This window comes from Podarcis cretensis (assembly GCF_951804945.1).
Source record: "Podarcis cretensis genome assembly, chromosome: 1".
NCBI classification, from domain to species: domain Eukaryota; kingdom Metazoa; phylum Chordata; class Lepidosauria; order Squamata; family Lacertidae; genus Podarcis; species Podarcis cretensis.
The window spans coordinates 126,714,514-126,738,587 of NC_137170.1; the positions used below are offsets into that span (position 1 = coordinate 126,714,514).

General features: G+C 47.8%; 2 protein-coding genes and 1 long non-coding RNA gene across 3 annotated transcripts; all 3 read left to right on the top strand.

Annotated features, from left to right (window-relative positions):
- Positions 1–6,993: 6,993 nt before the first annotated feature.
- On the top strand, positions 6,994–13,367 carry LOC307219928 (baculoviral IAP repeat-containing protein 5.1-like; the record flags this gene model as incomplete). Its single annotated transcript, XM_079983495.1, has 4 exons — positions 6,994–7,131; positions 11,148–11,257; positions 12,091–12,211; positions 13,091–13,367. The coding sequence occupies 4 exons, from the start codon at positions 6,994–6,996 to the stop codon at positions 13,247–13,249; spliced, it is 528 nt and encodes a 175-aa protein (XP_079839621.1). The 3' UTR covers positions 13,250–13,367.
- A 3,055-nt stretch (positions 13,368–16,422) lies between these two features.
- On the top strand, positions 16,423–17,181 carry LOC307214493. The gene is made up of 2 exons (XR_013838155.1): positions 16,423–16,678; positions 17,070–17,181. It is a non-coding gene; the product is annotated as an uncharacterized lncRNA (long non-coding RNA).
- A 4,965-nt stretch (positions 17,182–22,146) lies between these two features.
- LOC307211376 (testis-specific serine/threonine-protein kinase 6-like) lies at positions 22,147–23,612 on the top strand. Its single transcript, XM_079967926.1, has one exon. It carries the CDS (start codon positions 22,286–22,288, stop codon positions 23,159–23,161), a length of 876 nt encoding a protein of 291 aa, XP_079824052.1. The 5' UTR covers positions 22,147–22,285; the 3' UTR covers positions 23,162–23,612.
- The last annotated feature ends 462 nt before the right edge of the window (positions 23,613–24,074 follow it).

The following is a 24,074-nucleotide window of genomic DNA, read 5'->3' on the forward strand; positions in this document are numbered from 1 at the left end:
CTGATGGGTTGGAAAAGCCCATCTCTTTCTATTCCTGTACGTTGTCGCCCACGGAGCGCAACTATGCTCAAATTGACAAAGAGGCGCTTGCAATTGTGGAAGGAATCAAAAAGTTCCATGATTATGTGTACGGTCGTCATTTCTCCATTGAAACGGACCACAAACCACTGTTGGGGTTGTTCAACCAGAACAAACAAACGCCACAAATTCTCTCCCCCAGAATGTTGCGTTGGTCTATATTCCCCCAGAATGTTGCGTTGGTCTATATTCCAGTACACCTTGACCCATGTGCCGGGGAAACGGTTGTGCCACGCTGATGCGCTGAGTCGATTGCCCCTTCCTGGCAGGAGCAATGAGGATCCTGCTCCAGCGGAGCACATAATGATGCTGGAAACACTTCCGGGGGCTCCTGTAACGGCTACTGATATTGCTGAGAAAACGAGGAAAGATGCTGTTCTCTCCCGTGTGCTCACTTGGGTGGGGAGGGGGTGGCCAGGTGGTCCGCATGAAGACAAATTCAGGCCTTATGCGACAAGGCAGCACGAGTTATCCATGCATAAGGGTTGTCTCCTGTGGGGAGATAGGGTGATCATCCCAGCACCACTGAGAAACAGGGTTCTTGAGACGCTTCACATGGGACACCCGGGAATGGTCAGGATGAAGTCGCTAGCCCGATGTTATGTGTGGTGGCCTGGAATGGACCAGAACATAGAACAATGGGTACAAACATGCAAGGCATGCCAAGAGGTGCGGCCAGAAGTGGCCAGAGCACCAGTTCACTGGTGGGAGCAGTCCAGATCTCCCTGGAGCCGGCTGCACTTAGATTTTGCTGGGCCATTCCAGGGGAAGGTCTTTTTGGTTATCGTTGATGCATATTCCAAATGGTTAGAAGTGGCGATGGTCCCTAGCATGGCATCAGCTGCCGTAATCAAGGTGTTGAGGCAGCTGTTTGCAACCCACGGGTTACCTGAGACCATTGTATCAGATAATGGGGCAGCTTTTGTATCCCAAGAATTCAGGGCATTCTTGGCTGATAACTTCATAAGAGGGGTCACATCCGCGCCCTTTCACCCATCCTCCAATAGGCAGGCGGAGCGCATGGTAAGAACAGCCAAAGAATCCATTGCGCGCTTAATGGAGGGTAACTGGTCAGCTCGCATCGCGCGAATGTTATTTTTGCAGCATGCGACGCCGTGTACTGGAATGGGCAAGTCGCCAGCTGAGCTGCTCTTGGGTAGAAGATTGGTAACGGTGTTGGATTATGTCCACCCAGATAAAATGCCAAACCGTAATTCAAGAGCAAACCCCCAGGCTGAGACTGACACAACAAGGTATTTCGCCCCTGAAGATCTGGTCTGGGTGAGGAACTATTCACGAGGTTCGCGGTGGGTGGCTGGTGTGGTCACCCGGACTAGTGGACCTGTGTCCTATTATGTGACCTTGGAAAATGGGCAAGTTTGGAAGAGACATATAGATCAGCTGAGGCGCCAGGCGCTCAGCAGGGAGGAGTCTGATAATTCATCCCTGGCTAACGACGCAGAGCTGCAAGACCAGTGTGAAAATGGCCCAGAGGTGCAATCACCAGGGGCTTCAGCAAATGAACCAGGGTCTGCTAGTCCTCAGGAGGACGAGGTACAGGTAGGGGACCCTGAGATGTCTGGGACTCCATCTGTTCCTGACGAAACCCCTATAGCAGCCCCCCTACCACAGGTGACACCCAATCCAGAACCGGCAACACCTGTTGTCGGGAGATCAAGTAGAAGTTGTAGGACCCCACAGTACCTGAGAGATTACGTCTGCTGTGCTCACTAGGGGGGGAGGGGTGTTGTGTATCGAGTCAAAGGATTTGATATCTGTATTATTATTGTCTGTAATTGCATTAGGGTAAAGTAACTGCCTTTTGGTTCCAGAGGGTACAGCTACTATTGGTTCATTTAAGCTGCTGTATTTGGATCCTCTGTCTTATTGGTTGCCTCCAAAAGGCAGGACTGTGATTGCCTGATATTGTTCCCTCCAAAATGTATCCTTTCTAGCTAGTTCCCTGTCCCTATAAATGTAGCTCTCCCCTCCTCAGGTCTCAGTCTTGTTGCTTTAATAAAGAAGTGTTACTAGAGAACTGTCTCCAGCATATTATGTCAAGAGAGCTGAAATCACAAACCCCACGTCACAACAGTAATGCAAAGGAATAAAAAGCCGCCTCCTCTGGAGTTGCTTCCAGCAGTCAGTAGGGAGCTGTCATGTCCACCTGATGTGACAGTCGTTCTTCACACACTTTCACTGAAAATGGGGGTGGCGGTGGGGGGAGCTTCAAGCCCAATGAGTGCACTAGGGACCCGAAGAAGCTGGGCTGGAATAGAGAAGCGTCGGCTAATTAAGTTCTACCTTTAAAACAATTTGTTTCTTACTGAGTCTGTTTCAGCTGGGAGGACTTGCAGAAGGCGTTTTGCATCCAGCAGTGCACACTGCCACCTTCATCTTGAAAGTATGTTTGCTTCCTTCCATTTCACACTATAAACAGAAGACTTTTCAAAACGGGACCAAAAAAACCACACATATTCTAAACTGTTACTCAAAACCATCTCAAAAAGGGAAATTTCTCAACTGGTCGAAACAACATTTTGTGTAAAAGGGTGGCAGCAGATGTTGGTAGGTTTCATGCTCCTCAAAGGCAACAGTGTTGATGGTGTAATATGCACCATATCTGTGGTTAGCCAACCTGGTGCCCTCGGGATGTTGCTGGGACTACGACTCCCACCAGTCATGACCATGGGCTATGCTGACTGGGGCAGATGGGAGTTGGAGTCCAAGAATATCTGAAGGTCAGCATATTGATTATATCAACATTATAAGGTGTCAATAAGGTGAACACCTTAGGCTTAGATCTGCTCATTGTGATTTTGGATTTCCCCACCACCTTTCAAATCCAGACTGGTCTGCCATATAATACAATGGTCTTCTGCAAGTAGGCAATTGACTATAAAAATTATGGGGTTAATAATAATAATAATAATAATAATAATAATAATAATAATAATACTTTGGTACCTCTGGTTACGAACTTAATACGTTCCGGAGGTCCATTCTTAACCTAAAACCATTCTTAACCTGAGGTACCACTTTAGCTAATGGGGCCTCCCACTGCCACCGCAGCGCTGGCACACGATTTGTGTTCTCATCCTGAGGTAAAGTTCTTAACCCAAGGTACTACTTCCGGGTTAGCGGAGTCTGTAACCCAAAGTGTTTGTAACCCGAGGTGTTTGTAACCCGAAGTACCACTGTAATAATTATAATGAAGGTAAAAAGGGTAAAGGACCCCTGGATGGTTAAGTCCAGTCAAAGGCAACTAGGAGGTTGCAACACTCATCTCGCTTTCAGGCCAAGGGAGCCAGCATTTGTCCACAGACAGCTTTCCGGGTCATGTGGCCAGCATGACTAAACCGCTTCTAGCGCAAGAGAACACCATGACGAAACCAGAGCACATGGAAACACTGTTTACCTTCCCGCCACAGCAGTACCTATTTATCTACTTGCACTGGTGTGCTTTTGAACTGCTAGGTTGGCAGGAGCTGGGACCGAGCAACGGAGGTCACCCTGCCGTGGAATTTGAACTGCCGACCTTCCGATGGGCAAGCCCAAGAGGCTCAGTGGGTTAGACCACAGTGCCACCCATGTCCTAATAATAATAATAATAATAATAATAATAATAGAATAGGATGTCCTTATTTTCATCAGATAAATGTTGAAGGATATGATGTGCACAGAGACATAATCATATGCACACCATTTGCTGAATGTGCACTGATCTTGTAAGGCTCTCATGATTTTTTTGGGTACGATGGCCAGTGGATAAAACCTACAGATTCCACAGATCTATGGGCAGGGGCATTTCATTTTGGGTAGCTTACAGTGGCTGGCAGCCACTATGGATGGAAGCTGAGCTCAGCTCCCTTTCAAAAGTGCCTCCATGTGAAGGTGATTGATATGTTCAAGTTAGCCTGCTACAACCTCAGGGAAAACACTATGAAGAGGCTATACAGATGGCACCATACCCCTTTAAAACTCGCTAAAATGTATAAAGGCAGGTCACCAACATGCAGGAGATGCAAAAAGGGCATCGGGTCATATTTTCACACGTGGTGGAACTGTGTAGTTATCCGTGAATTTTGGAACAACATTTACAGTGAACTCAGAAAACTATTTAAATTTTTAAAAAGACCAGAGATCTTCTTATTAGGTATACTAAGGACAGGTCCTGAAGCTGAGGCTCCAATACTTTGCCCACCTCATGAGAAGAGAAGACTCCCTGGAAAAGACCCTGATGTTGGGAAAGATGGAGGTCACAAGGAGAAGGGGACGATAGAGGACAGTGGACAGTGTTCTCGAAGCTACTAACTTGAGTTTGACCAAACTGCGGGAGGCAGTGGAAGACAGGAGTGTCTGGCGTGCTCTGGTCCGTGGGGTCATGAAGAGTCGGACACAACTAAACAACTAAACAACCACAACAACCAATAGAATTTTTAAAAAGTATAAGACCATTGTTCATGTATGCAATCATGGCAGCTAGAATAATAGTGGCAAGAAACTGGAAAAATGAAAGACTACAAACGATAACAGAGTGGTAGACTCTTATGATAGAGTACCTGCAACTAGCAAAACTGACGGGAAGAGTCAGAGGAGTGTCAAACCATAAAGTATACGGAGAATGGAAAATATTTAAGGAATATCTAAAGTTGCATTGTACAAACAACAATATCATATGCTTCATGTGGCAACGAAAGATATAGCAAATAGAATAAACACTCGGGCGTGGGGGGGGGGGGTCCTGGCCTAGGAGCCGAGACAGGAATAGAACAGGAGCAATCTATTTGAAGAACTTCCTAACTGATAATTTGTTATGTTGAAATTGTTCAATAAAAGTATTTTTTTTAAAAGAAGAAGAACTTCCTAAAAAAAAAAATCTCTACATTTGCCTTTGGCCACTTAACTATTCCAATTTGCTAAGAAAATAAAAATAAATTCCTTCCAGTAGCACCTTAAAGGTAAAGGTAAAGGGACCCCTGACCATTAGGTCCAGTCGTGACCAACTCTGGGGTTGCGGCACTCATCTCGCTTTATTAGCCAAGGGAGCCGGCTTACAGCTTCCGGGTCATGTGGCCAGCATGCCAAAGCCACTTCTGGTGAACCAGAGCAGCACACAGAAACGCCATTTACCTTCCCACCGGAGCGGTACCTATTTATCTAATTGCACTTGATGTGCTTTCGAACTGCTAGGTGGGCAGGAGCTGGGACCAAACAATGGGAGCTCACCCCGTTGCGGGGATTCGAACCACCAACCTTCTGATCAGCAAGTCCTAGGCTCTGTGGTTTAACCCACAGCGCCACCCGCGTCCCTAGTAGCCCCTTAGAGACCAACTAAGTTTGTTATTGGTATGAGCTTTTGTGTGAATGCACACTGCTTCAGATACACGAAAGCTCACACCAATAACAAACTTAGCTGGTCTCTAAGGTGCTACTGGAAGGAATTTTTTTATTTTGTTTCAACTACGGCAGACCAACGCGGCTACCTACCTGTAACTAGAATTTGCTAAGAAGTCATACATTGTGGTCATATTTGTCCTTTTTGTATTATTATCCACAGTTACATGAATGGGGGGGTGGGGTAACTGTGGCCCTCCAAATGCCGTCAAGACTTCTGCACCCTTCAGCCCCAGGCAGCACAGCCAAAATTCAGGAATGGGAGGAGCTGGAATTCAGCAAGACCTGCAGGATCCTCATCCTGGAAGGTTGTTATAGAGCAATACGTACATTTCAACACCAGAGGGAAGCAAACGAATGGCTAAAGGGAAGGCACACCTTTAATAAGCATTTCTCAAACATAGCTCAATAAAATCCCAGAGACAATTTCTTTTCAGAACCACAGGACAACCTAACGCTCCTGAATCTTCGTAATGAGAACAATATATGTTGGAACTTGATCAGGAATCGTAGAATTGTGGAGTTGGAAGGGACCACAAAGGTCATCTAGCTCAACCCCCTGCAACAAAGAAAAATTTTGCCCAACGTGGGGCTCAAACCGACAACCCTGAGATTAAGAGCCTCATTCTCTACCAGCTGAGCTAGATAGAAGATTGTGTGAGTAACAAAAATTAGGAGACAAGATCCTACTATCATCACCTTTGCTACCCCCTATCCCAATGCACTCATGTTTATCTTTATTTTATTTTATTTTATTGAATTCATATACTGCCCTATACCTGGGAGTCTCAGGGCGGTTCACAGAATAGAATCATAGCTATATGGTTTTAAATATAAGTCATGTCAGGGAAAGGTTGCTAAGAAGTCACAGAATTGGATTCTTAAATGGAGACTTCCCTGGGCAAGAGCAACTCAAACTCCAAGTGCCTGTTTGGACGGCTCCTGACAGAATATTAAAAACACGATAAAACATCGAACATTAAAAACTTCCCTAAACGGGGCTGCCTTCAATGGTTGGCCTAATCAGCCAAAGAAAGAACAGTTGTAGTGAGCTGGCTTTCCTTCTTCGTACCAGAAAGAAAACTTACAGAAACCTTGTAACTGAAAACTAGTGCCTGAGGGTGTGTTTTTTTCCTTCTCCCAGCAAGCCATTTTTCCTTTTGTGTTGTGTGTGTGTGTGTGTGTGTGTGTGTGTGTGTGTGTGTGTGTGTTATTGTAAGCATAAGCTTATTATTGATCATGCTAAGTCACTCTAGGAGCCTTTTCTTTTGGCTGAAAAGCAGAGTAAAAATATTTTTAATAAAGTATTTGAACAGAACAAACCAAACAGGGCTTGGCTGCTGGGCTATCTCTTTTAATTTTTCCTTTTTTGACAACTGCAGATTGCTTTGGGTGGGGTTCCCCCTCGCTCATTTACATTGATGTTCACAGGGGAGACCAATCAAGTCAGCTTATTGCAGTGCCTTATATATAAAGAGGTAAGTCGTGACAGGGGAACGCTGTTAAGGAGTCACAGAAATGGAGACTGTGCTGAACAAAGTCAACTCAAACTCCAAGTGCCTGCTTGAATATAGAAGCATGCATTATTATGAGAATCGCTTGAGAAGCTTTGCATGTTGGCCTTTTAAAGAGAACTGCAAGTGTACTCCTGAAAGTGTAGGTCTACTTAATCAAACAAATAAGAAAACCAGCTTTTGTAGGTCACGTATGCATAAGTGCTATTGAGCTGGGGAGGGGAGTTGCGGGTATTTGGGGCTTATTCTTTTTTTGTGTGAGAAGATAAATGAGTGTAATTTTTTCTGCCATTTGCGAAGTTGGGCTGGGGGAATCCTGATTGGGAGGGTTTGGAAAAGGTAGGTTAATTTTGGGAGGGTGATCATCTTGATCATGGCTATTTTGCCTGAGAGAGTGAAGTTGGTGTTGTTCCATCTCTTCAGGTCTTTGTCGATCTGTCATCACAAGGGGTTGTAGTTGTGAAGGTATAATTTGCTGAGGTTTCTGGTTATTTGTACCCCTTGGTATCTGAACTTGGTGCAACAATGTTTTATCTGGGCAAATTATTTTTGGGTAGGGGAGCAGGGTGTTGAAACACATAGCCCTGGACTTTGCAAAATCTACCTGTAGGCCCGACACCATTGCAAATGTGTTGAGTTCTCTGATTAGGGAAGTTGCTGTGTTTATGGGGTCTGGTGTTATGACCATTAAGTCATCTGCCAAGAGCCCTAATTTGTAGGTTCTGCCTTTTATTTCCACTCCCTTGATGTCTGTGGCTGCTCGGATTTGGATTGCTAAGGGTTCCAGAGCCAGGATGAATAGGGAGAGGGATAGCAGGCATTCTTGTTTTGTGCCTCTTGGGATTGCTATGGTATTGGCGTCCATACTGTTAGTCCTGCATTTTGCTGAGGCTCAGGAGTATATTTGCTTGAGGGTTTATAAGAAGTTAGAACCAAATTTCATGTCAGTTAGCACTGCTAATAGGTATTACCACTCTAAGCAATCAAAAGCTTTGAGGATGTCTAGGGACTTGATTGTCAGTGGGAGTTTAGTTGCCTTGCTGTGTTTAATCAGATTCAGTAATGGAGTCTGTTATATTGCGACCTGGGATGAAGCCAGTCTGGTCTGAGGCTTTTAACTTGTGTAGGAAATTTTTAGGTGGTTGGCCAAGATTGATGTGAGTATCTTGTAAAGGTAAAGGTAAAGGTACCCCTGCCCGTACGGGCCAGTCTTGACAGACTCTGGGGTTGTGCGCCCATCTCACTTAAGAGGCCAGGGGCCAGCGCTGTCCAGAGACACTTCCGGGTCACGTGGCCAGCGTGACATCGCTGCTCTGGCCAGAGCCAGAGCCAGAGCCGCACACGGAAACGCCGTTTACCTTCCCGCTGGTAAGCGGTCCCTATTTATCTACTTGCACCCGGAGGTGCTTTCGAACTGCTAGGTTGGCAGGCGCTGGGACCGAGCAGCGGGAGCGCACCCCGCCGCGGGGATTCGAACCGCTGACCTTTCGATCGGCAAGTCCTAGGCGCTGAGGCTTTAACAGCGCCACCTGTGTCCCTCGAGTATCTTGTAGTCTTGGTTTATTCATGAGATTGGGTGGTGTGGTCTTTCAGTGGTTTTGGGAACGGAGACTATCTTGAAGAAGGTCCAGGGTTTTTTTTTAAGTGAGCAAAACTCCTTAAATTCCCAAAGAGAATTTATCTCATCTCAATAGCATTTTTGCTTGTATCTTTTGACAGTATCCTTGCAGGTTAAGGATGAAAAGGGTTTGAGCTACGCTCTGTTGCTCACCTGCCTATGCCAAAATCCTGCATCATACTATGGTTTTACCTTGTAGCTACAGTGGTGCCTCGCAAGACGAAAAGAATCCGTTCCGCGAGTCTCTTCGTCTAGCGGTTTTTTCGTCTTGCGAAGCAAGCCCATTAGCGGATTAGTGCTATTAGTGGCTTAGCGGTTTAGCGGCTTAGAAAAAGGGGGGGAGGGGAAAAAAGTCGGAAAAGCTCGCAAGACATTTTCGTCTTGCGAAGCAAGCCCATAGGGAAATTCGTCTTACGAAGCACCTCCAAAACGGAAAACCCTTTCGTCTAGCGGGTTCATCGTCTTGCGGGGCACCACTGTATTACAAATCCTAGAGGTCTTATTTTCTAGCTATTACAAACCCTATAGGTCAGGAGTGGGCAGAAGATAAATGGGGATCTGCCGCTGGATCTGAGTGACTTGAAGTAGATTAGCAAGGGCTTCGGCCTCCTGGATGTCTAACCATAAAGACTAAAAAAGCTTCCCTCTTTCCCTAAAAGGATCCCGGGGGGGGCGGGTGGAGGGGTGGAGAGGAGACCAAGAGAGCTGTTCGACAGTGGAATTTGCTGCCAAGGAGTGTGGTGGAGTCTCCTTCTTTGGAGGTCTTTAAGCAGAGGTTTGACAACCATATGTCAGGAGTGCTCTGATGGTGTTTTCTGCTTGGCAGGGGGTTGGACTCGATGGCCCTTGTGGTCTCTTCCAACTCTATGATTCTAGGAGATTTTTATGTGAAAGGACTTGCACTCTTGGCTCTGGTACCTTGGCTAAGCAGAGAAGGAGGGCAAAATGTGATTCAATTTGCATTTAAAAGTGAATCTACCTAATCTGACTTTCTAAAACAATATGTAAATCAAAACAAGTCATCCTTTGAAATTCGCAGTTCTCTGAATTTTATGAGGTCTTCAGCCAAGTAATGAATATGCTGGAGAAAAGTGTGTACTTCAAAAATACCTATATTGTTGAAAGTATAATATGAAGATGCTCTGTATTGGGGGAAATTGCTTTGCAGAAATGTGTATGTTGGGCAAGACTGCAAACAATAATGTGTCTATTAGGGGAAATTCACTCTCTAATACTGATCCATTTTCACGAGAATGATTTTTTTTAATAGCAAATGGATGTGGAAATGTGCAGGACTGTACTTAAGGTTGGGGAAATGAGAACCTTGGGGCATAGCTGTCAACCTTCCCTTTTTTTTGCGGGAAATTCCCTTATTCCCGTGCCGTTTCCCGCTGCTATCCCGGATTGTTAGATATCCCGTAGACTATCCCTGGGACAGGTGAGGCTGCTGATCCCTTATTTTCAAATCTGAAAGTTGACAGCTATGCCTTGGGGTTCTGGTAAAGAGTAAACAAGTGCTACCGAATGTGCAAAATTAAAGAAGCACACAACTCTCTCGTAAGGTAGATAAATCTTGCAAGGAACCAGCAGAGCAAAACCTTTAGAGAACTTTACTTTACCTTGCATGTTAAATGAGGTCTGCTGGATGTAAAGTTGAAGAGCTTGGATCTTGGGGTAGCAGAAACTGGACAAGTTACTGTGATCAAGCTAAGCAGGAGGTACTTGGGGCACAACTCGCGAGAGGAGCATAACTTTAATATAAGACCTGCTACCAAGCCTTTGGGACGCAGGTGGCGCTGTGGGTTAAAGCCTCAGTGCCTAGGACTTGCCAATCGAAAGGTTGGCGGTTCGAATCCCTGCGGCGGGGTGTGCTCCCGCTGCTCGGTCCCAGCGCCTGCCAACCTAGCAGTTCGAAAGCACCTCCAGGTGCAAATAGATAAATAGGGACCGCTTACCAGCGGGAAAGTAAACGGCGTTTCCGTGTGCGGCTCTGGCTCTGGCCAGAGCAGCGATGTCACGCTGGCCACGTGACCCGGAAGTGTCTACGGACAGCGCTGGCCCCTGGCCTCTTAAGTGAGATGGGCGCACAACCCCAGAGTCTGTCAAGACTGGCCCGTATGGGCAGGGGTACCTTTACCTTTACCTTTTTACCAAGCCTTTAAAATACGGCAGCAGGGAGCACCTCATTTTCTTCAGATGCATGCAAAAACAGGATTTGCAGAATTGCAACTCTATCTTACTTAAACTTGGGTAGCTCAGTTGGCGGAGCACAAGGCACTTAATCTCAGTGTGATGGGTTTGAGTCCCACACCAGACCAAAAAAAAATTTCCTGCTTTGCAGAGGGTTGGACTAGGAGACTCCCTTCCAGCTCTGCAATTCTATGATTACATGATTTATACTTGTTAACTTTCAGCATGGGGAAGAAAATATTCTAAGCTGTCAGAGTCCAAAGTGTCAGGATGGCAAGAATCACCCCACGTTGCTCAATATAGCTTCCTTGCCAATGTCTTCAGCATGTTGTTCTGCTCTTCTCATTCAGATGGCCAGGGCTGGCTTGATCCACTGTCCAGGAGCAAATGAACCTGACCTGGCAAAGTGTTTCTTCTGCTTAATAGAGTTGGAGGGCTGGGAGCCAGATCACGATCCCTGGTAAGAAAGACCTAGCGGGGTTCTCTGGCCTAGCAATTGCCCAAGGTGAAAACTCTATGAAATACCAAGTGGGGATCAGTGGATAAGACTGCCTTTCTATTTGGGTTACACTCCCTTTGTTCACCTTTGCTAATGCAGGTTAGCTAGAAAAGCACCAATTTAAATTGTTACAGATCTTATTGAACTGAAAGTGATATGAAGAAAGTTGTTGAAGTTTGGGAGGGAGGAGGACAAAATTCCTCTAATCTCTCTTGGTACTCTTTTTTTAAAAAAAATAATTTTTATTGAATGATTTTATGTTACAAAAAACAATACAGCCATACTACCACTAAATATAATTAAGAAATAAAAATTACATACATCAATATTTAGTTTGTTATTTGTTATTTACCGTCTTATTTCCTCCCAAACATTGCTTACAACACACATTTGTGCAGACACCCACACACCCACACCCGCACACAAAATGATAATAATGAAAGTAAATATTTTCCCCCTTTTATCTTTTCTTCAACTTTGACTTCTTGTCAAGTCCCTTTGCATATATTTTATCTTACATTTGAATGTACACAAAACAATAAACCTTTCTATATATTTTTTCTAATACATTCTGAAAACATAATAAATCCTTAATTGTTATCCACCTCCTTTTAGTTCCTTTATCACTCGAATGCTAGCACGGAGTCAAAACTATTATTGTATTTTTGAACATATCTTCTATAACCATCCCATTTTCCCACAAATTTTTGCTTTGAGTTTCCTCTGAGTTTACTGGTCAATCTCTCTTGGTCCTCTTAAGCTGCTCACTTGCCACCTTACTGTTCCCACTGCAGGCTGGAGCACTCCACGCGTGCCAAAGACTCTTGTGGGTTTTTGTCCCTTTCGAAGAGTTTTGACGACCTGACAGTTGAAGAATACTACGAACTAGAGATGGAGCGGGTCAGGATCTTTCTTGTAAGTAAAGACACGGATATCTGTGGGCTTTGGAAATTTGCACCAAAATGAATTTTGCCTGTCCACTAGTTCATGTAAATCTTGGCATCTCTGTGTCTAAGGGCTTGTCCATACTTACCTTTTTTTTCTCTGTGCCTTCCAGGCAAAGGCCCATGTTTTCCGAATGCTCCTTTTTTAACTCCAGAGTTTTCCCTGAGAAAACGCCGCTTCTTAAGGCTGGAGAGCTAGTGTGGTGTAGTGGTTAAGAGCGGTAGATTCATAATCTGGGGAACCGGGTTCGATTCCCCGCTCCTCCACATGCAGCTGCTGGGTGACCTTGGGCTAGTCACACTTCTCTGAAGTCTCTCAGCCCCACTCACCTCACAGAGTGTTTGTTGTGGGGGAGGAAGGGAAAGGAGAATGTTAGCCGCTTTGAGACTCCTTCGGGTAGTGATAAAGCGGGATATAAAATCCAAACTCTTCTTCTTCTTCTTCTGAGGTGCGGCAAACAGCAATTCAGGTCTTCAGTAGATTGCCATTGGCTCTGATTCAGCAGTAAAGAGTTCTGACCCTAGCTCAAGTAGGAAAGGGTTGGAGAAAATCTTGCCACTGGAACAACTGGTGCAAAGTAACAGGTGGCAACATTTTGCAGGGGAGTTCCTTATCACCCCCCAGAGGTGTGCAAGGTGCCCCTTTCATAGCAATTGTGTGCACATTGCTCTGGGCAGCGTGTCAGAAGTCCCCATTTTCAGATGCAACCACCCCACACAGGGGGACACTGAGCATGAGGCACTGGCAGTTCCAGGCTCCTTGCCGTAACTTGCAATATCTAAAGTAGCTGCTCGCAGTCTTTAACTTCAAAAATGGCAACTAAATAAAATCTACCCCTTTCTTCTCCAGAGCAAAACTGGCCAAAGCGTAATAAACGCCTATGAGAAAGAAGTGGCAGCAACCAGGCAGCGTCTCGTGGACCATTTTGTGAACAAATACCAGTATGTCCCAGAACCTGACCCAGCCACTCCTGCTGCAACAGAGAATGACATGCCCACCACCACGTAGAAAGAAAATGGGCCACCATGAAGACAAGGGAGGCTGTTGTATTGACAGTGATGCAGGTACTGTAATACATACCTGGGAGAGACTTTCGGGCGGACTATATGGCATGGGGGGGGGTCACAGGGGATCTGTCAGTACCGCATCTTGTGTAATGCTGCTCTGTATGAAACCAGTAACCTTATGGAAGGCATAAGGAGGGCATTGTTAAATAAAGACATTTGCATAAAACTATGGGTCTTTCCATTTTTCACGATGACACCTAAATTGACCACTTTTGCACACTGACACACTGCCCCATTTGCAGTGCTAATAGCTGTGCTGGTCCCGGGGCTAACCAAGAGGCGAGGTCCGAGTCCAGTCCGAGGTTGATGGTGCAATATGAAGGCAGTCCATAGAAGTCAAAGCTGGGTGCAGGGCAGAGAGTCGGGTGAGGTCAGGAGCTCTGGCAGGGAAGCAGGTCAGGGATCAGGCTGGAACTGACAACCAACAATGTTGCTCCCGCAACTTGGGACTGGGGCTGGCTGGCTTTTATCTCCCCCGAGGCATAGGGCGGCCCCGATCCTCAGGTGACTCGCCTCTCCTGGCCTGGAGGCAAGCACTCCTCCTGCGTGAACTTAGTTCCCTCCACCTCTCTGCCCTGAGCCTCTGCAGCTCAGGAGAGGCTGGAGGGTTACCAGACCCAGAGGCAACCTCGGCTTCCTCTGACAGGGCTGAGAGTGGAGCACCTGCAGGCAATGGGTCCTCCATGCCCCCAGGAGCCAGAGCAGACTCAGCTGGTGCCTGCACCTGAGGATCCAGCACAGGTGAGGACCCTTCAGGTTCATGCCCCAGTCCCGGCTCAGCTGGTTCTGGAGGTGGGGAATCCTGTGCAGGCTGGGATTCCTCAGGTTCAGCTTCCGAACCCGATTCCCAGGCCATCACAACAGTGCAGCATGCGAGCCCATCTTCACCCGGCATGGCTGTGCTATTCCTGTCATTTGTGAGCTTGTATGCCATCAGTAAGGGACGCAGGTGGCGCTGTGGGTTAAAGCCTCAGCGCCTAGGACTTGCCGATCGAAAAGTCGGCGGTTCGAATCCCTGCGGCGGGGTGCGCTCCCGCTGCTCAGTCCCAGCGCCTGCCAACCTAGCAGTTCAAAAGCACCTCCGGGTGCAAGTAGATAAATAGGGACCGCTTACCAGCGGGAAGGTAAACGGTGTTTCCGTGTGCAGCTCTGGCTCGCCAGAGCAGCGATGTCACGCTGGCCACGTGACCCGGAAGTGTCTCCGGACAGCGCTGGCCCCTGGCCTCTTAAGTGAGATGGGCGCACAACCCCAGAGTCTGTCAAGACTGGCCCGTACGGGCAGGGGTACCTTTACCTTTACCTTTATGCCATCAGTGAACTATTTGCAGGAGCATCATTGGTCACTGGTGAGGCTCTTCCGGCAGCAACAGGAATCCGAAGTTTTTCGTGTCATCAACCCAGCCCTGTTGAATGCTCAACCAAATGTCTGCTGAAAACTTTTCCATGCCACCAAGCTTAGGTAAAGGGACCCCTAACCATTAGGTCCAGTCGTGGACGACTCTGGGGTTGCACCGCTCCTCTCACTTTACTGGCTGAAGGAGCTAGTGTACAGTTTACGGGAGGCATGAAAAGGGCAGAAGGTTGGCTTCATGCAGCCAGTCTCTGGTTGGGAATTAAATCTGGAGAAGAGGGAACTTAGGCAGCCGTGGAGGGATGGGGACCGTCAGTCTCAGCAACTGTTTCATGGGGGCAAGACCTACCGGAGATGAGCTTAGTCATGACACTCCGCCAGGTCTGTGAATATCACACTTTTTGTAATAAAAGAGTTGGCTCCAACTTTGAATGGTGTGATTGACTACTGGGTTGTGATTGACCAGAGCTGATTTGGTCCTGAAACCAGGGCTGAACTCAAACTGGAATCAGTGGCGTAGCGTGGGGGGTGCAGGGGGGGCCGGGCGCACCGGGCGCAACATCTGGGGGTTAGGGGTAGGGGTACGGTTAGGGGGCGCAAATCCACGGGTTAGGGGGCACAAATTACTTGCCTTGCCCCGGGTGCTGACAACCCACGCTACGCCACTGACTGGAATGACTCCAGATTATCAGTTTCCACCCAGAACTGAACAGCCACTACCCTCTCAAGCACTTTCCCAAAGAAGGGTCGTGCTAATTCCAGTTAGATAGATACGCAGTCATACTTGGGCTCACAAACCAATACAGAGCGAAATATTGCTTAAGCCCATTGATTTGAGTGGATTGTGGGAAGTTCTTCCATTTCGCACCCATTAAAGACTTTGTGGGCATATAAATGCTGAAAAGAAGCAAAGTGATCAGTGGATGCAACTTCCACTTTGCTGGTTGTGTTCTCAGCCAGATAGATCAGGTATTGCTTTAAAAGTCTTCATGGCTTGATAGCAGCAGATCTGAAGGACTCACTGGCTCCACAGAGATCTTCATTTCCCAGTTAACTGAGATGCGGCAGGCAGTTACCATATTTTTCTCCTCATAGGGCGCACCTAGTTTTTTTTTGGGGGGGGAATAAAGGGGAAAAAAATTTCCCCAGGCGCGGGGCTGGGGTGGGGGAAGCCCAAGCGTCCCCCGACCCCAGCCCCCAGAACAGGCTGCTATCCGCAAGCCTAGGGAGCCCGGCGGGAAGTCGTGCCGGTCTCCCCAGGCTTGCGGATATCTGCCCAAAGCCCGGGACACGCTGCTCAGTGCGCCCCAGGCTTCGGGATGCAGGCAGCTCTCCGCAAGTCTTGGGAGCCTGGTGGGAAGTCGCGCCAGGCTCCCAAGGCTTGTGGAGAGCTGCCCAAAGCCTGGAAAGCGAGAGGGGTCGGTGCACACCGACCCCTCTAGCTCTCCAGGCTTCATCGAAAGCCTGCATTCGCCCCATAGGACGCACACACATTTCCCCTTCATTTTTGGAGGGGGAAAAGTGTGTCCTATAGGGCGAAAAATACGGTACCCAGGGGGAAGGGGCTAACTGGTGGTGGCACCTTGACAGTGGAATGCTTTGTCCAGGGAGGATGCTCTCTCTGGTGGCTCGTTTGAGGACATTTTTCAGCACCGTTTTCTAGGCTTTCAGTTCTTCTGAGGGTTTCACACAAGTTTCCTTTATATATCAATGTTTTCAATGTTTTTACTGTGTTTTTGATTGATTGGGTAGCATAAGGCTGCCGTGGGAAGCTGTTGGATGGATGGGGCAAAGATCCAAGGGAGAAAGGGCAAAGTGATTACGCCTGCGCTTCAGGTTTTCAGTTAGCCATTTTGCCCTTTCTTGGAGAAGGGAGAAGCAGCCCGTTGTGGTTACCTAGCAACCACAGCATCACCTCACCTGTGAACAACCTCATTTCTCTTCTCGGGGGAAAAACGATGGAGAGAAGTTGTGTGTGCAGAGCAGAAACACACACAGGTAGTAAAAGGAAAGAGATTGGTCAGTCTGGTCTTTTGAAGGAGCGTTGGCACTCAGAAACCTGCATACTCTGTAGCTTTTAGAACCATAGAATTGTAGAGTTGGAAGAGTCCCTGAGGGTCATCTTGTCAAACTGACCTGCAGTCTCAGTAGCTGACCTCAGTCAAGCAGTCAAGCATTGGAGATATTTTGGCATGATACCAGCTTAACAGTCACAGCTTCCCTCCCAAGAATTCTGGGAACTGTAATTTGGTGAAGATGCTGAGCATTCTCTGTTAGGGATCCCAGGCCTCTCTCACACAGCTGCAGTTCTGAGCCTGTGATGCAGATAGACCCAGGCCCAGGAGGTGAGCTCTCTTTCTCTCTCTTATTCTCTCTCCTTCTTTCTCTCTCCCTTCCTCTCTCTTGTCAGGAGAGCTTAAGTAAGCAAAGGACCTTCTCCACTACTGACCATGCCATACTGTACTCTGATAAACACACAAGATGTAACCGGCTCTACTTTTGAATAAATAATGTATACTATTCATTGTATCAAATTGTAGATTTCAACAGAAGTCTCATAAAGTTCATCAAAAAAAAAAGCAGAAGACCCAGTGGATCAGTTCATTCTCTAGTCAGTTCATGCATAAGGTCTATATGGTGCTGTTTGCCCCGCACTCCGGGCTGCGTACCGTAAGGTCGCGAATATAAGGTCTATACATGTATAAGTATCTATTCCACCTGTCTGTTCAAAGAGTCCAATAATCCACATGAAGGGTTGTTACAGTTCCACAGAATCCTTTCACAGAGTCTAAGACAAGGATTTCCAGAATATTAGCCTTGTTTTGCCATCCTAGGCCCAGGAGATGAGCGCTCTCTCTCTCTCTCTCTCTCTCTCTCTCTCTCTCTCTCTCTCTCTCTCTCTCTCTCTCGTGCCCTTCCTTCCTTCCTTCCTTCCTTCCTTCCTTCCTTCCTTCCTTCCTTCCTTCCTTCTCTTGTCAGGAGAGCTTAAGTAAGCAAAGGAGCTTCTCCACTACTGACCATGCCATACTGTACTCTGAAGCTAGCTCAGCAAGGGAAATATTCACAAAGACCCACTTTCTGTGCCACAGCCTATGCCCAACAGCAGGGTCAGCTGAATGTGACCCCCAAAGTAGGACAGCTTGCCCTTTAAAGCAGCTCCACAGCGCTCTTATGTCTAAGAGACCAACCATTTCCCACCTGCGAAACAAGAGACAGCGGTAACCGAAAACAACGCAGAAAATTGCAAAGGAGAAGAGAGCAAAAGACTGAAAAGCGTGTTCTTCCTCACTGGCACTCAGTGGCGTAGCGTGGGTTGTCAGCACCCGGGGCAAGGCAAGTAATTTGCGCCCCCTAACCCGTGGATTTGCGCCTCCTAACCCGTGGATTTGCGCCCCCTAACCCGTGGATTTGCCCTAACCCCAGATGTTGCGCCCGGTGCGGCCAGGCCCCCCTGCACCCCCCATGCTACACCACTGCTGGCACTTCACCCAAGTACATAAGGCTCTGCGCAGGCATACATACAAAAACGCACACTTTGTCTTCCCTTGACGCATCGTAATACTTAGACCCACTTCAAAAGGTGATGTCAAGATGGAGGGAGCTGCTGTTGATGGACTATCCCTGTAGATCCTTGGCCACTTTGACCCCTGGGAGCCTGGCAGCAACAGATGTGCACCTATGGAACTTTCTGCAGACATGCCAGGGCCACCGATGCCCTCTGGCCAACTGAGCTGCTCTCTGCTTGCAGTGGAGAAGTTCCCGCTTCATTTTAACACACTTCAGCCAGCAAATCTGGGGGTTAGGATTGCTGTGTTAACAGGAAAGAGGGGAGGGACAGGGGTGGCGCAGCAGATCAAGTACTTCATCTGAAGCCCAGCCAGTTCACACCAACCACAGAAGAAATCAGGGAGGTTTTCTCCCCAGCTTTGTTTATATACAGTTGCTTCTGTTTGGCACAGCTGAGAAGCCCAGGTATCAGTCCTCTTTTTGAGATCCACAAGGTTTTGTGCGCACACACATACACACGCGCACACACCCTGTGTCTGCCAGTGGAAGTGTTCTGTCCTACTGGAATCTAGTGCTCTGCTAACTAGCATTTAAAGGTAAAGGGTAAAGGGACCACTGACCATTAGGTCCAGTCATGGCCGGCTCTGGGGTTACAGTGCTCATCTCGCTTTATTGGCCGAGGGAGCCGGCGTACAGCTTCCAGGTCATGTGGCCAGCATGACTGAGCTGCTTCTGGCGAACCAGAGCAGCGCACGGAAACGCCGTTTACCTTCCCGCCAGAGTGGTACCTATTTATCTACTTGCACTTTGATGTGCTTTCGAAATGCTAGGTTGGCAGGAGCTGGGACCGAGCAACGGGAGCTCACCCCATCGCGGGGATTCGAACTGCCGACCTTCTGATCGACAAGCCCTACGCTCTGTGGTTTAACCCACAGCGCCACCCGCTTCCCTACCCCACCTGTTTACATTTGATTTAAAACAAACCAACAAGCCTATATTCGGGCTATACAGTACTGTATTCTTAACATTTAACCTTGAAAAATAATTTAGAGCCAAAGTAGCTGACAGGTGATTAAGATGCAAAATAAGACCAACCGTTGTTGTTGTTTTTTGTTTGTTTGTTTTTAAAAAAAGTTCTATTTTCTGTACTGAATGACACTTAGTACTTCAGAAACCAATTAGTAAAAACAGCCATTGTTCTGCCTCTGGAAGCTGAATGAAAGGCACAACTGAACACAATACCTAGCAAGGTTTGATTAACTTGAACGCTGTGTTTTGAGCTCCTGTTGAAGGAGCGGGGGGGGGGGGGGGGAGGATGGGTCTTGTTACAAAGCTGAGCTTTACCCATTTAGCTCTAAGCATTATGCTTCTGTGCTTCTTCCCTGGAACACAGTTGTGACTATGACTCAAAGCAGACCATTTACACATTCTGCTCAGCAACACACCAGGGGCCACCCAATTATATTTCAAAATTTTCTTTCTTTCTTTCTTTCTTTCTTTCTTTCTTTCTTTCTTTCTTTCTTTCTTCTTCTTTTTTTAAAAAAACTTTCTAATAATCCCTGAGTTCACTCTCAGGTCAAGCAACAACACTGTCACTAGCAGTGCTCAAATCAAAGGCAATTTTCTTTTATCTGTGCTTAGAGGGAATTTTGCACCATACAGGGAATTCTACACTGACGCAGTCACACAAGGACCTCAAAACACTTCCGTAGAGCTGAGAAGCTGATCTTCCATTTACAACTCTCCCTGTTTTCCAGGGATAGTCCCAGATTTACAGAAGCCATCCCGGCTTTTGCTACATTTAGGGCATGTAGTAGGTTGTTCTACCACAACCATCATATTTATACATATGCCCATCGTTAACAGTGGACTCAGCTACAGGCATAAAGATAAAGCACTTTATATGTGTTATAACACTGTGACACCAGATGGCGCTGTGGAGTCCTATCTTTTGCCAACGGGATTTCCCTGTATGAAGTTTTTGTTGTTGTTGTTGTTTAGTCATTTAGTCGTGTCCGACTCTTCGTGACCCCATGGACCAGAGCACACCAGGCACTCCTGTCTTCCACGGCCTCCTGCAGTTTGGTTAAACTCATGCTGGCAGCTTCGAGAACACTGTCCAGCCATCTCATCCTATGTCGTCCCCTTCTCCTTGTGCCCTCCATCTTTCCCAACATCAGGGTCTTTTCCAGGGAGTCTTCTCTTCTCATGAGGTGGCCAAAATATTGGAGCCTCAGCTTCAGGATCTGTCCTTCCAGTGAGCGCTCAGGGCTGATTTCCTTCAGAATGCAGAGGTTTGATCTTCTTGCAGTCCATGGGACTCTCAAGAGTCTCCTCCAGCACCATAATCCAAAGCATCAATTCTTCCATACATCACTACTGGGAAAACCATAACCAAATCACTTTTTTGGTGTGTCTAGATGCACCCAGCATGTCTGTTCCATTAGGGACTGGGGACGGGGAACATTTCTGAATTTCTCCAGGGGGACTGAGCAAGGTGAAGGAAAGGGGAATTCTGACCTCCAAATGAAAACTAGGGGAAAAACCCTCATACCATTTATGACTGCTTTCTTGGTACGGTTTTTGCTCGTGCTAAAAAGGGCACCAAAGAGTTCATCTGTAGCTATGATTCATTCACGTTAAGCGCCTGGAATTAATAAGCTGCCCACAAAAGTAGATGGCATCCTACAATTGGCCAGGGGCTCGGTTTTCCTCCTGTGCTAAAATAATCGCCTTCGTGGCATGCAAACTCCTAGACTTAACATTTTTGGAAGTGGATACTTGCTTCTCTCGCTCTTTTTCCTCCGCTTTGGTTTTAATTATTGGCTTTCGTAAACGTAGCTTGCTGCTTCTTCCACGTCCCCAACCAACCCCTCCCCCTCATTTCCCATCGTTCCATGAAGCCAGGAAGTTGGATGGTTGCCTCTGCAGAAAGGCGTTTTTATGACTAAACCACTTCAATAGAAACTCTAGGATCCGACCGAATGGAAAGTCTCTGTGGGTCTGGCCCTGCACAGCGATGGATGTTGGGCAGGACGTTCAAAACCTTCTCCGTCCTCTTTCTATGCAGATAGCTCTGTCAAACGGGCCTGATTTCAATGTCAGGATTCTCGGTCGTGGCCAGCCAAGAGGGCTTGCAGTTGGGAAGCAGCAGACCTGCTGCTCTGGACTACAGGGGAAATGGGCAGGTGGACATAACAGCCTAATTGACATCAATAAGACTAGACAAAGTCCAAACCTGACCCAGAAGATTAGAGCCCAACCAGATCAGGGAGGTGGGGGGAAAATGTGCTTCTTGGATACGTGGGGACTCGCCTAAACCCTGGAAGGATATCATGGCCCACAAAACCTTTTGAATTGAACAAGGGGCAGCAAAACACAGATCTGGAGGGAGCCTAATAGACAACCAAATGGTCATTTTCTTAACTTACAACCAATAAGCCTAACCTAAGCTTTACCTTGCAACTGTTTAAAGGGATACTCCTGTTCCCACACCTTTTGGTTTTAACTGAGCATGTTTATTGAAGTGTAGGTGAGTTCCCACAAGGCAGGACAAAGTGATAACAGCAAGAACCTTTATTTAACTAACAGAACTGGACAACAGGGACAAAGCAGTTCTCTGGGAATTCAGAAGGGGACATTTTCCAGCAAGCTACCTGAGATCTTTCGAGGTGGAGGCACCAGATGTTCCCCCATCAACCTCACTTCTTGTGAAGGCTATAGCAGTGTAGAATAAACTCCCATCGGGAACGCTTTTGCTGAAGTCCTTTTGACCACACTGCCCTAACTTTAGACCAAAGGAATAGAGGTACACTGGTAATCGTAGGAGAGATGTTACGACCACTGAGTTTTGTGCGTGTCCTACAAGTATAGGTGAAATGAAGGAGGCAAGCACAGCAGCCTTGGCAACCCAAGGATGGGTGACCCCATGACACATCTAGCACATCACAATACCCTGGGGTAAGGTTGTATAAAGCTGCTGTCTTAAGCACTCAGTGGCAACATGGGAGGGGGTGCAGGTTAACATCTACCACACACAATGGGTTAAAGCCTCCGGTCCCAGTTTTAATATCTAAGTCCCGGTCAAACCCATCAGAGCTCTCTGCGGCACCCTGCACCATGTCGAAGAGTTCTGGAGGGGACAGGTGGCTAAGTGAGCTTGGCTACAAGCTGGGCCAAACACTGGGGGAGGGGAGCTATTCTAAGGTGAGAGTAGCCACCTCGGCCAAATACAAGGGGCCACTAGCCATCAAGGTGGTAGACCGACGCCGGGCACCCCCCGATTTCGTCCACAAGTTTCTCCCGCGAGAGCTGTCCATCTTACGAGCCATCCGCCACCCAAACATTGTACGCGTCTTTGAGTTCATCGAAGTCTGCAATGGAAAGCTCTACATCGTGATGGAAGCCGCTTCCACTGACCTGCTGCAGCTGGTGCAACAGCTGGGGAAGCTGCCCTGCGTCCCAGACGCCCGGGACATCTTCGTCCAGGTAGTGGCTGCCGTGCGCTACTTGCACGACCGGAACTTGGTGCACCGGGACCTCAAGTGCGAGAACGTGCTGCTCACTGCCGACGGGCGCCGAGCAAAGCTGACCGACTTTGGCTTTGGCAGGGAGTCCCGTGGCTACCCAGACTTGAGCACCACTTACTGCGGATCGGCTGCCTACGCCTCCCCTGAGGTACTGCTGGGCATCCCCTACGACCCCAAGAAATATGATGTGTGGAGCCTGGGGGTCGTCCTTTATGTGATGGTGACTGGCTGCATGCCCTTTGACGACACCCACATCCACAGCATGCCACGCCGACAGAAGAAGGGGGTGTTCTACCCAGACGGCCTGGGCCCGTTGCCCGAGGCCTGCAAAGCCCTCATCGCCCTACTGCTTCAGTTCAGCCCAGCCTCTCGGCCTGGAGTGGGGCAGGTGGCGAAAAACATCTGGCTGAAAGGAGCCCTCTTAAACAAAGACACTTCCAGATCGCTCAATACTAGGATCGATTAAGGCAGATGGAGCTGTGTGACTTGTTGGAGCTGCTGTAGGGAGGGGAAGAACAGATGCTTAAAGCGATATTGACAAAGGTGGAGCTACAGAGCGGTCTGGGGTCACGACTGGAGGGGGGCAGCGCTTATTATGCCACCTTCAGAGGTGCCAACGGAGAAAGCTTCTGGTGCGACAAGATGGAGCCCAAGGAGATGGGATTCAAAGGCTTTCAAGGTAGAAGACCGGGCTGTAGAAACACTGGACGGATGGAACTTGCAGTACCCAAAACCACACGCCAATGGGCAGCCACGCAGCCTGCAGCAGGAGAAAAGACCTGTGACCCTTGCCAAAAGACTTGGACTTCATCGCAGATCCAAAGCTGGCCAACGGGCAAGCGAGGGAACGAGACATACCACTGCACAGTGTCATCTGAAGTCTATTCCAGAAATAAACCCTGAAGCTCCCACCTGGAGACCTCTCTGTACCTTTCAGTCCTTTTCTAAATGGGTTCCCTTCCTCTTATTTATTTATATCTATATATTGCAATGGCCTTCATCCCCCCGAACTTCTTGATTCCCAAAGGAAATGCACTGATTTGGGAATGATGTGGCACAATGTGCTGGAAAGCATGGTGGGCATGGATGGAGCAAAGTCCGGTTCAGATCTCACCTCACAGTGAGTGCCTGTGGCCAAGTCCCTTGAATTCCAACCTACCTCAAAAGGGTCATTGTGAGATTGCAATGTTGCTCTCACTTCTTTAAAGGAAGGTAAGGAAGGTACCTACGGGACGCCTCTCCTGGTATGTCCCACAGAGGAACTTACGGTCTTCAAACAAAAACATCCTGAAGGTCCCAGGCCACAGAGAGGTTAGGCTGGCCTCAACTAGAGCCAGGGCTTTTTCGGCTGTGGCTCCAATCTGGTGGAACGCTCTGTC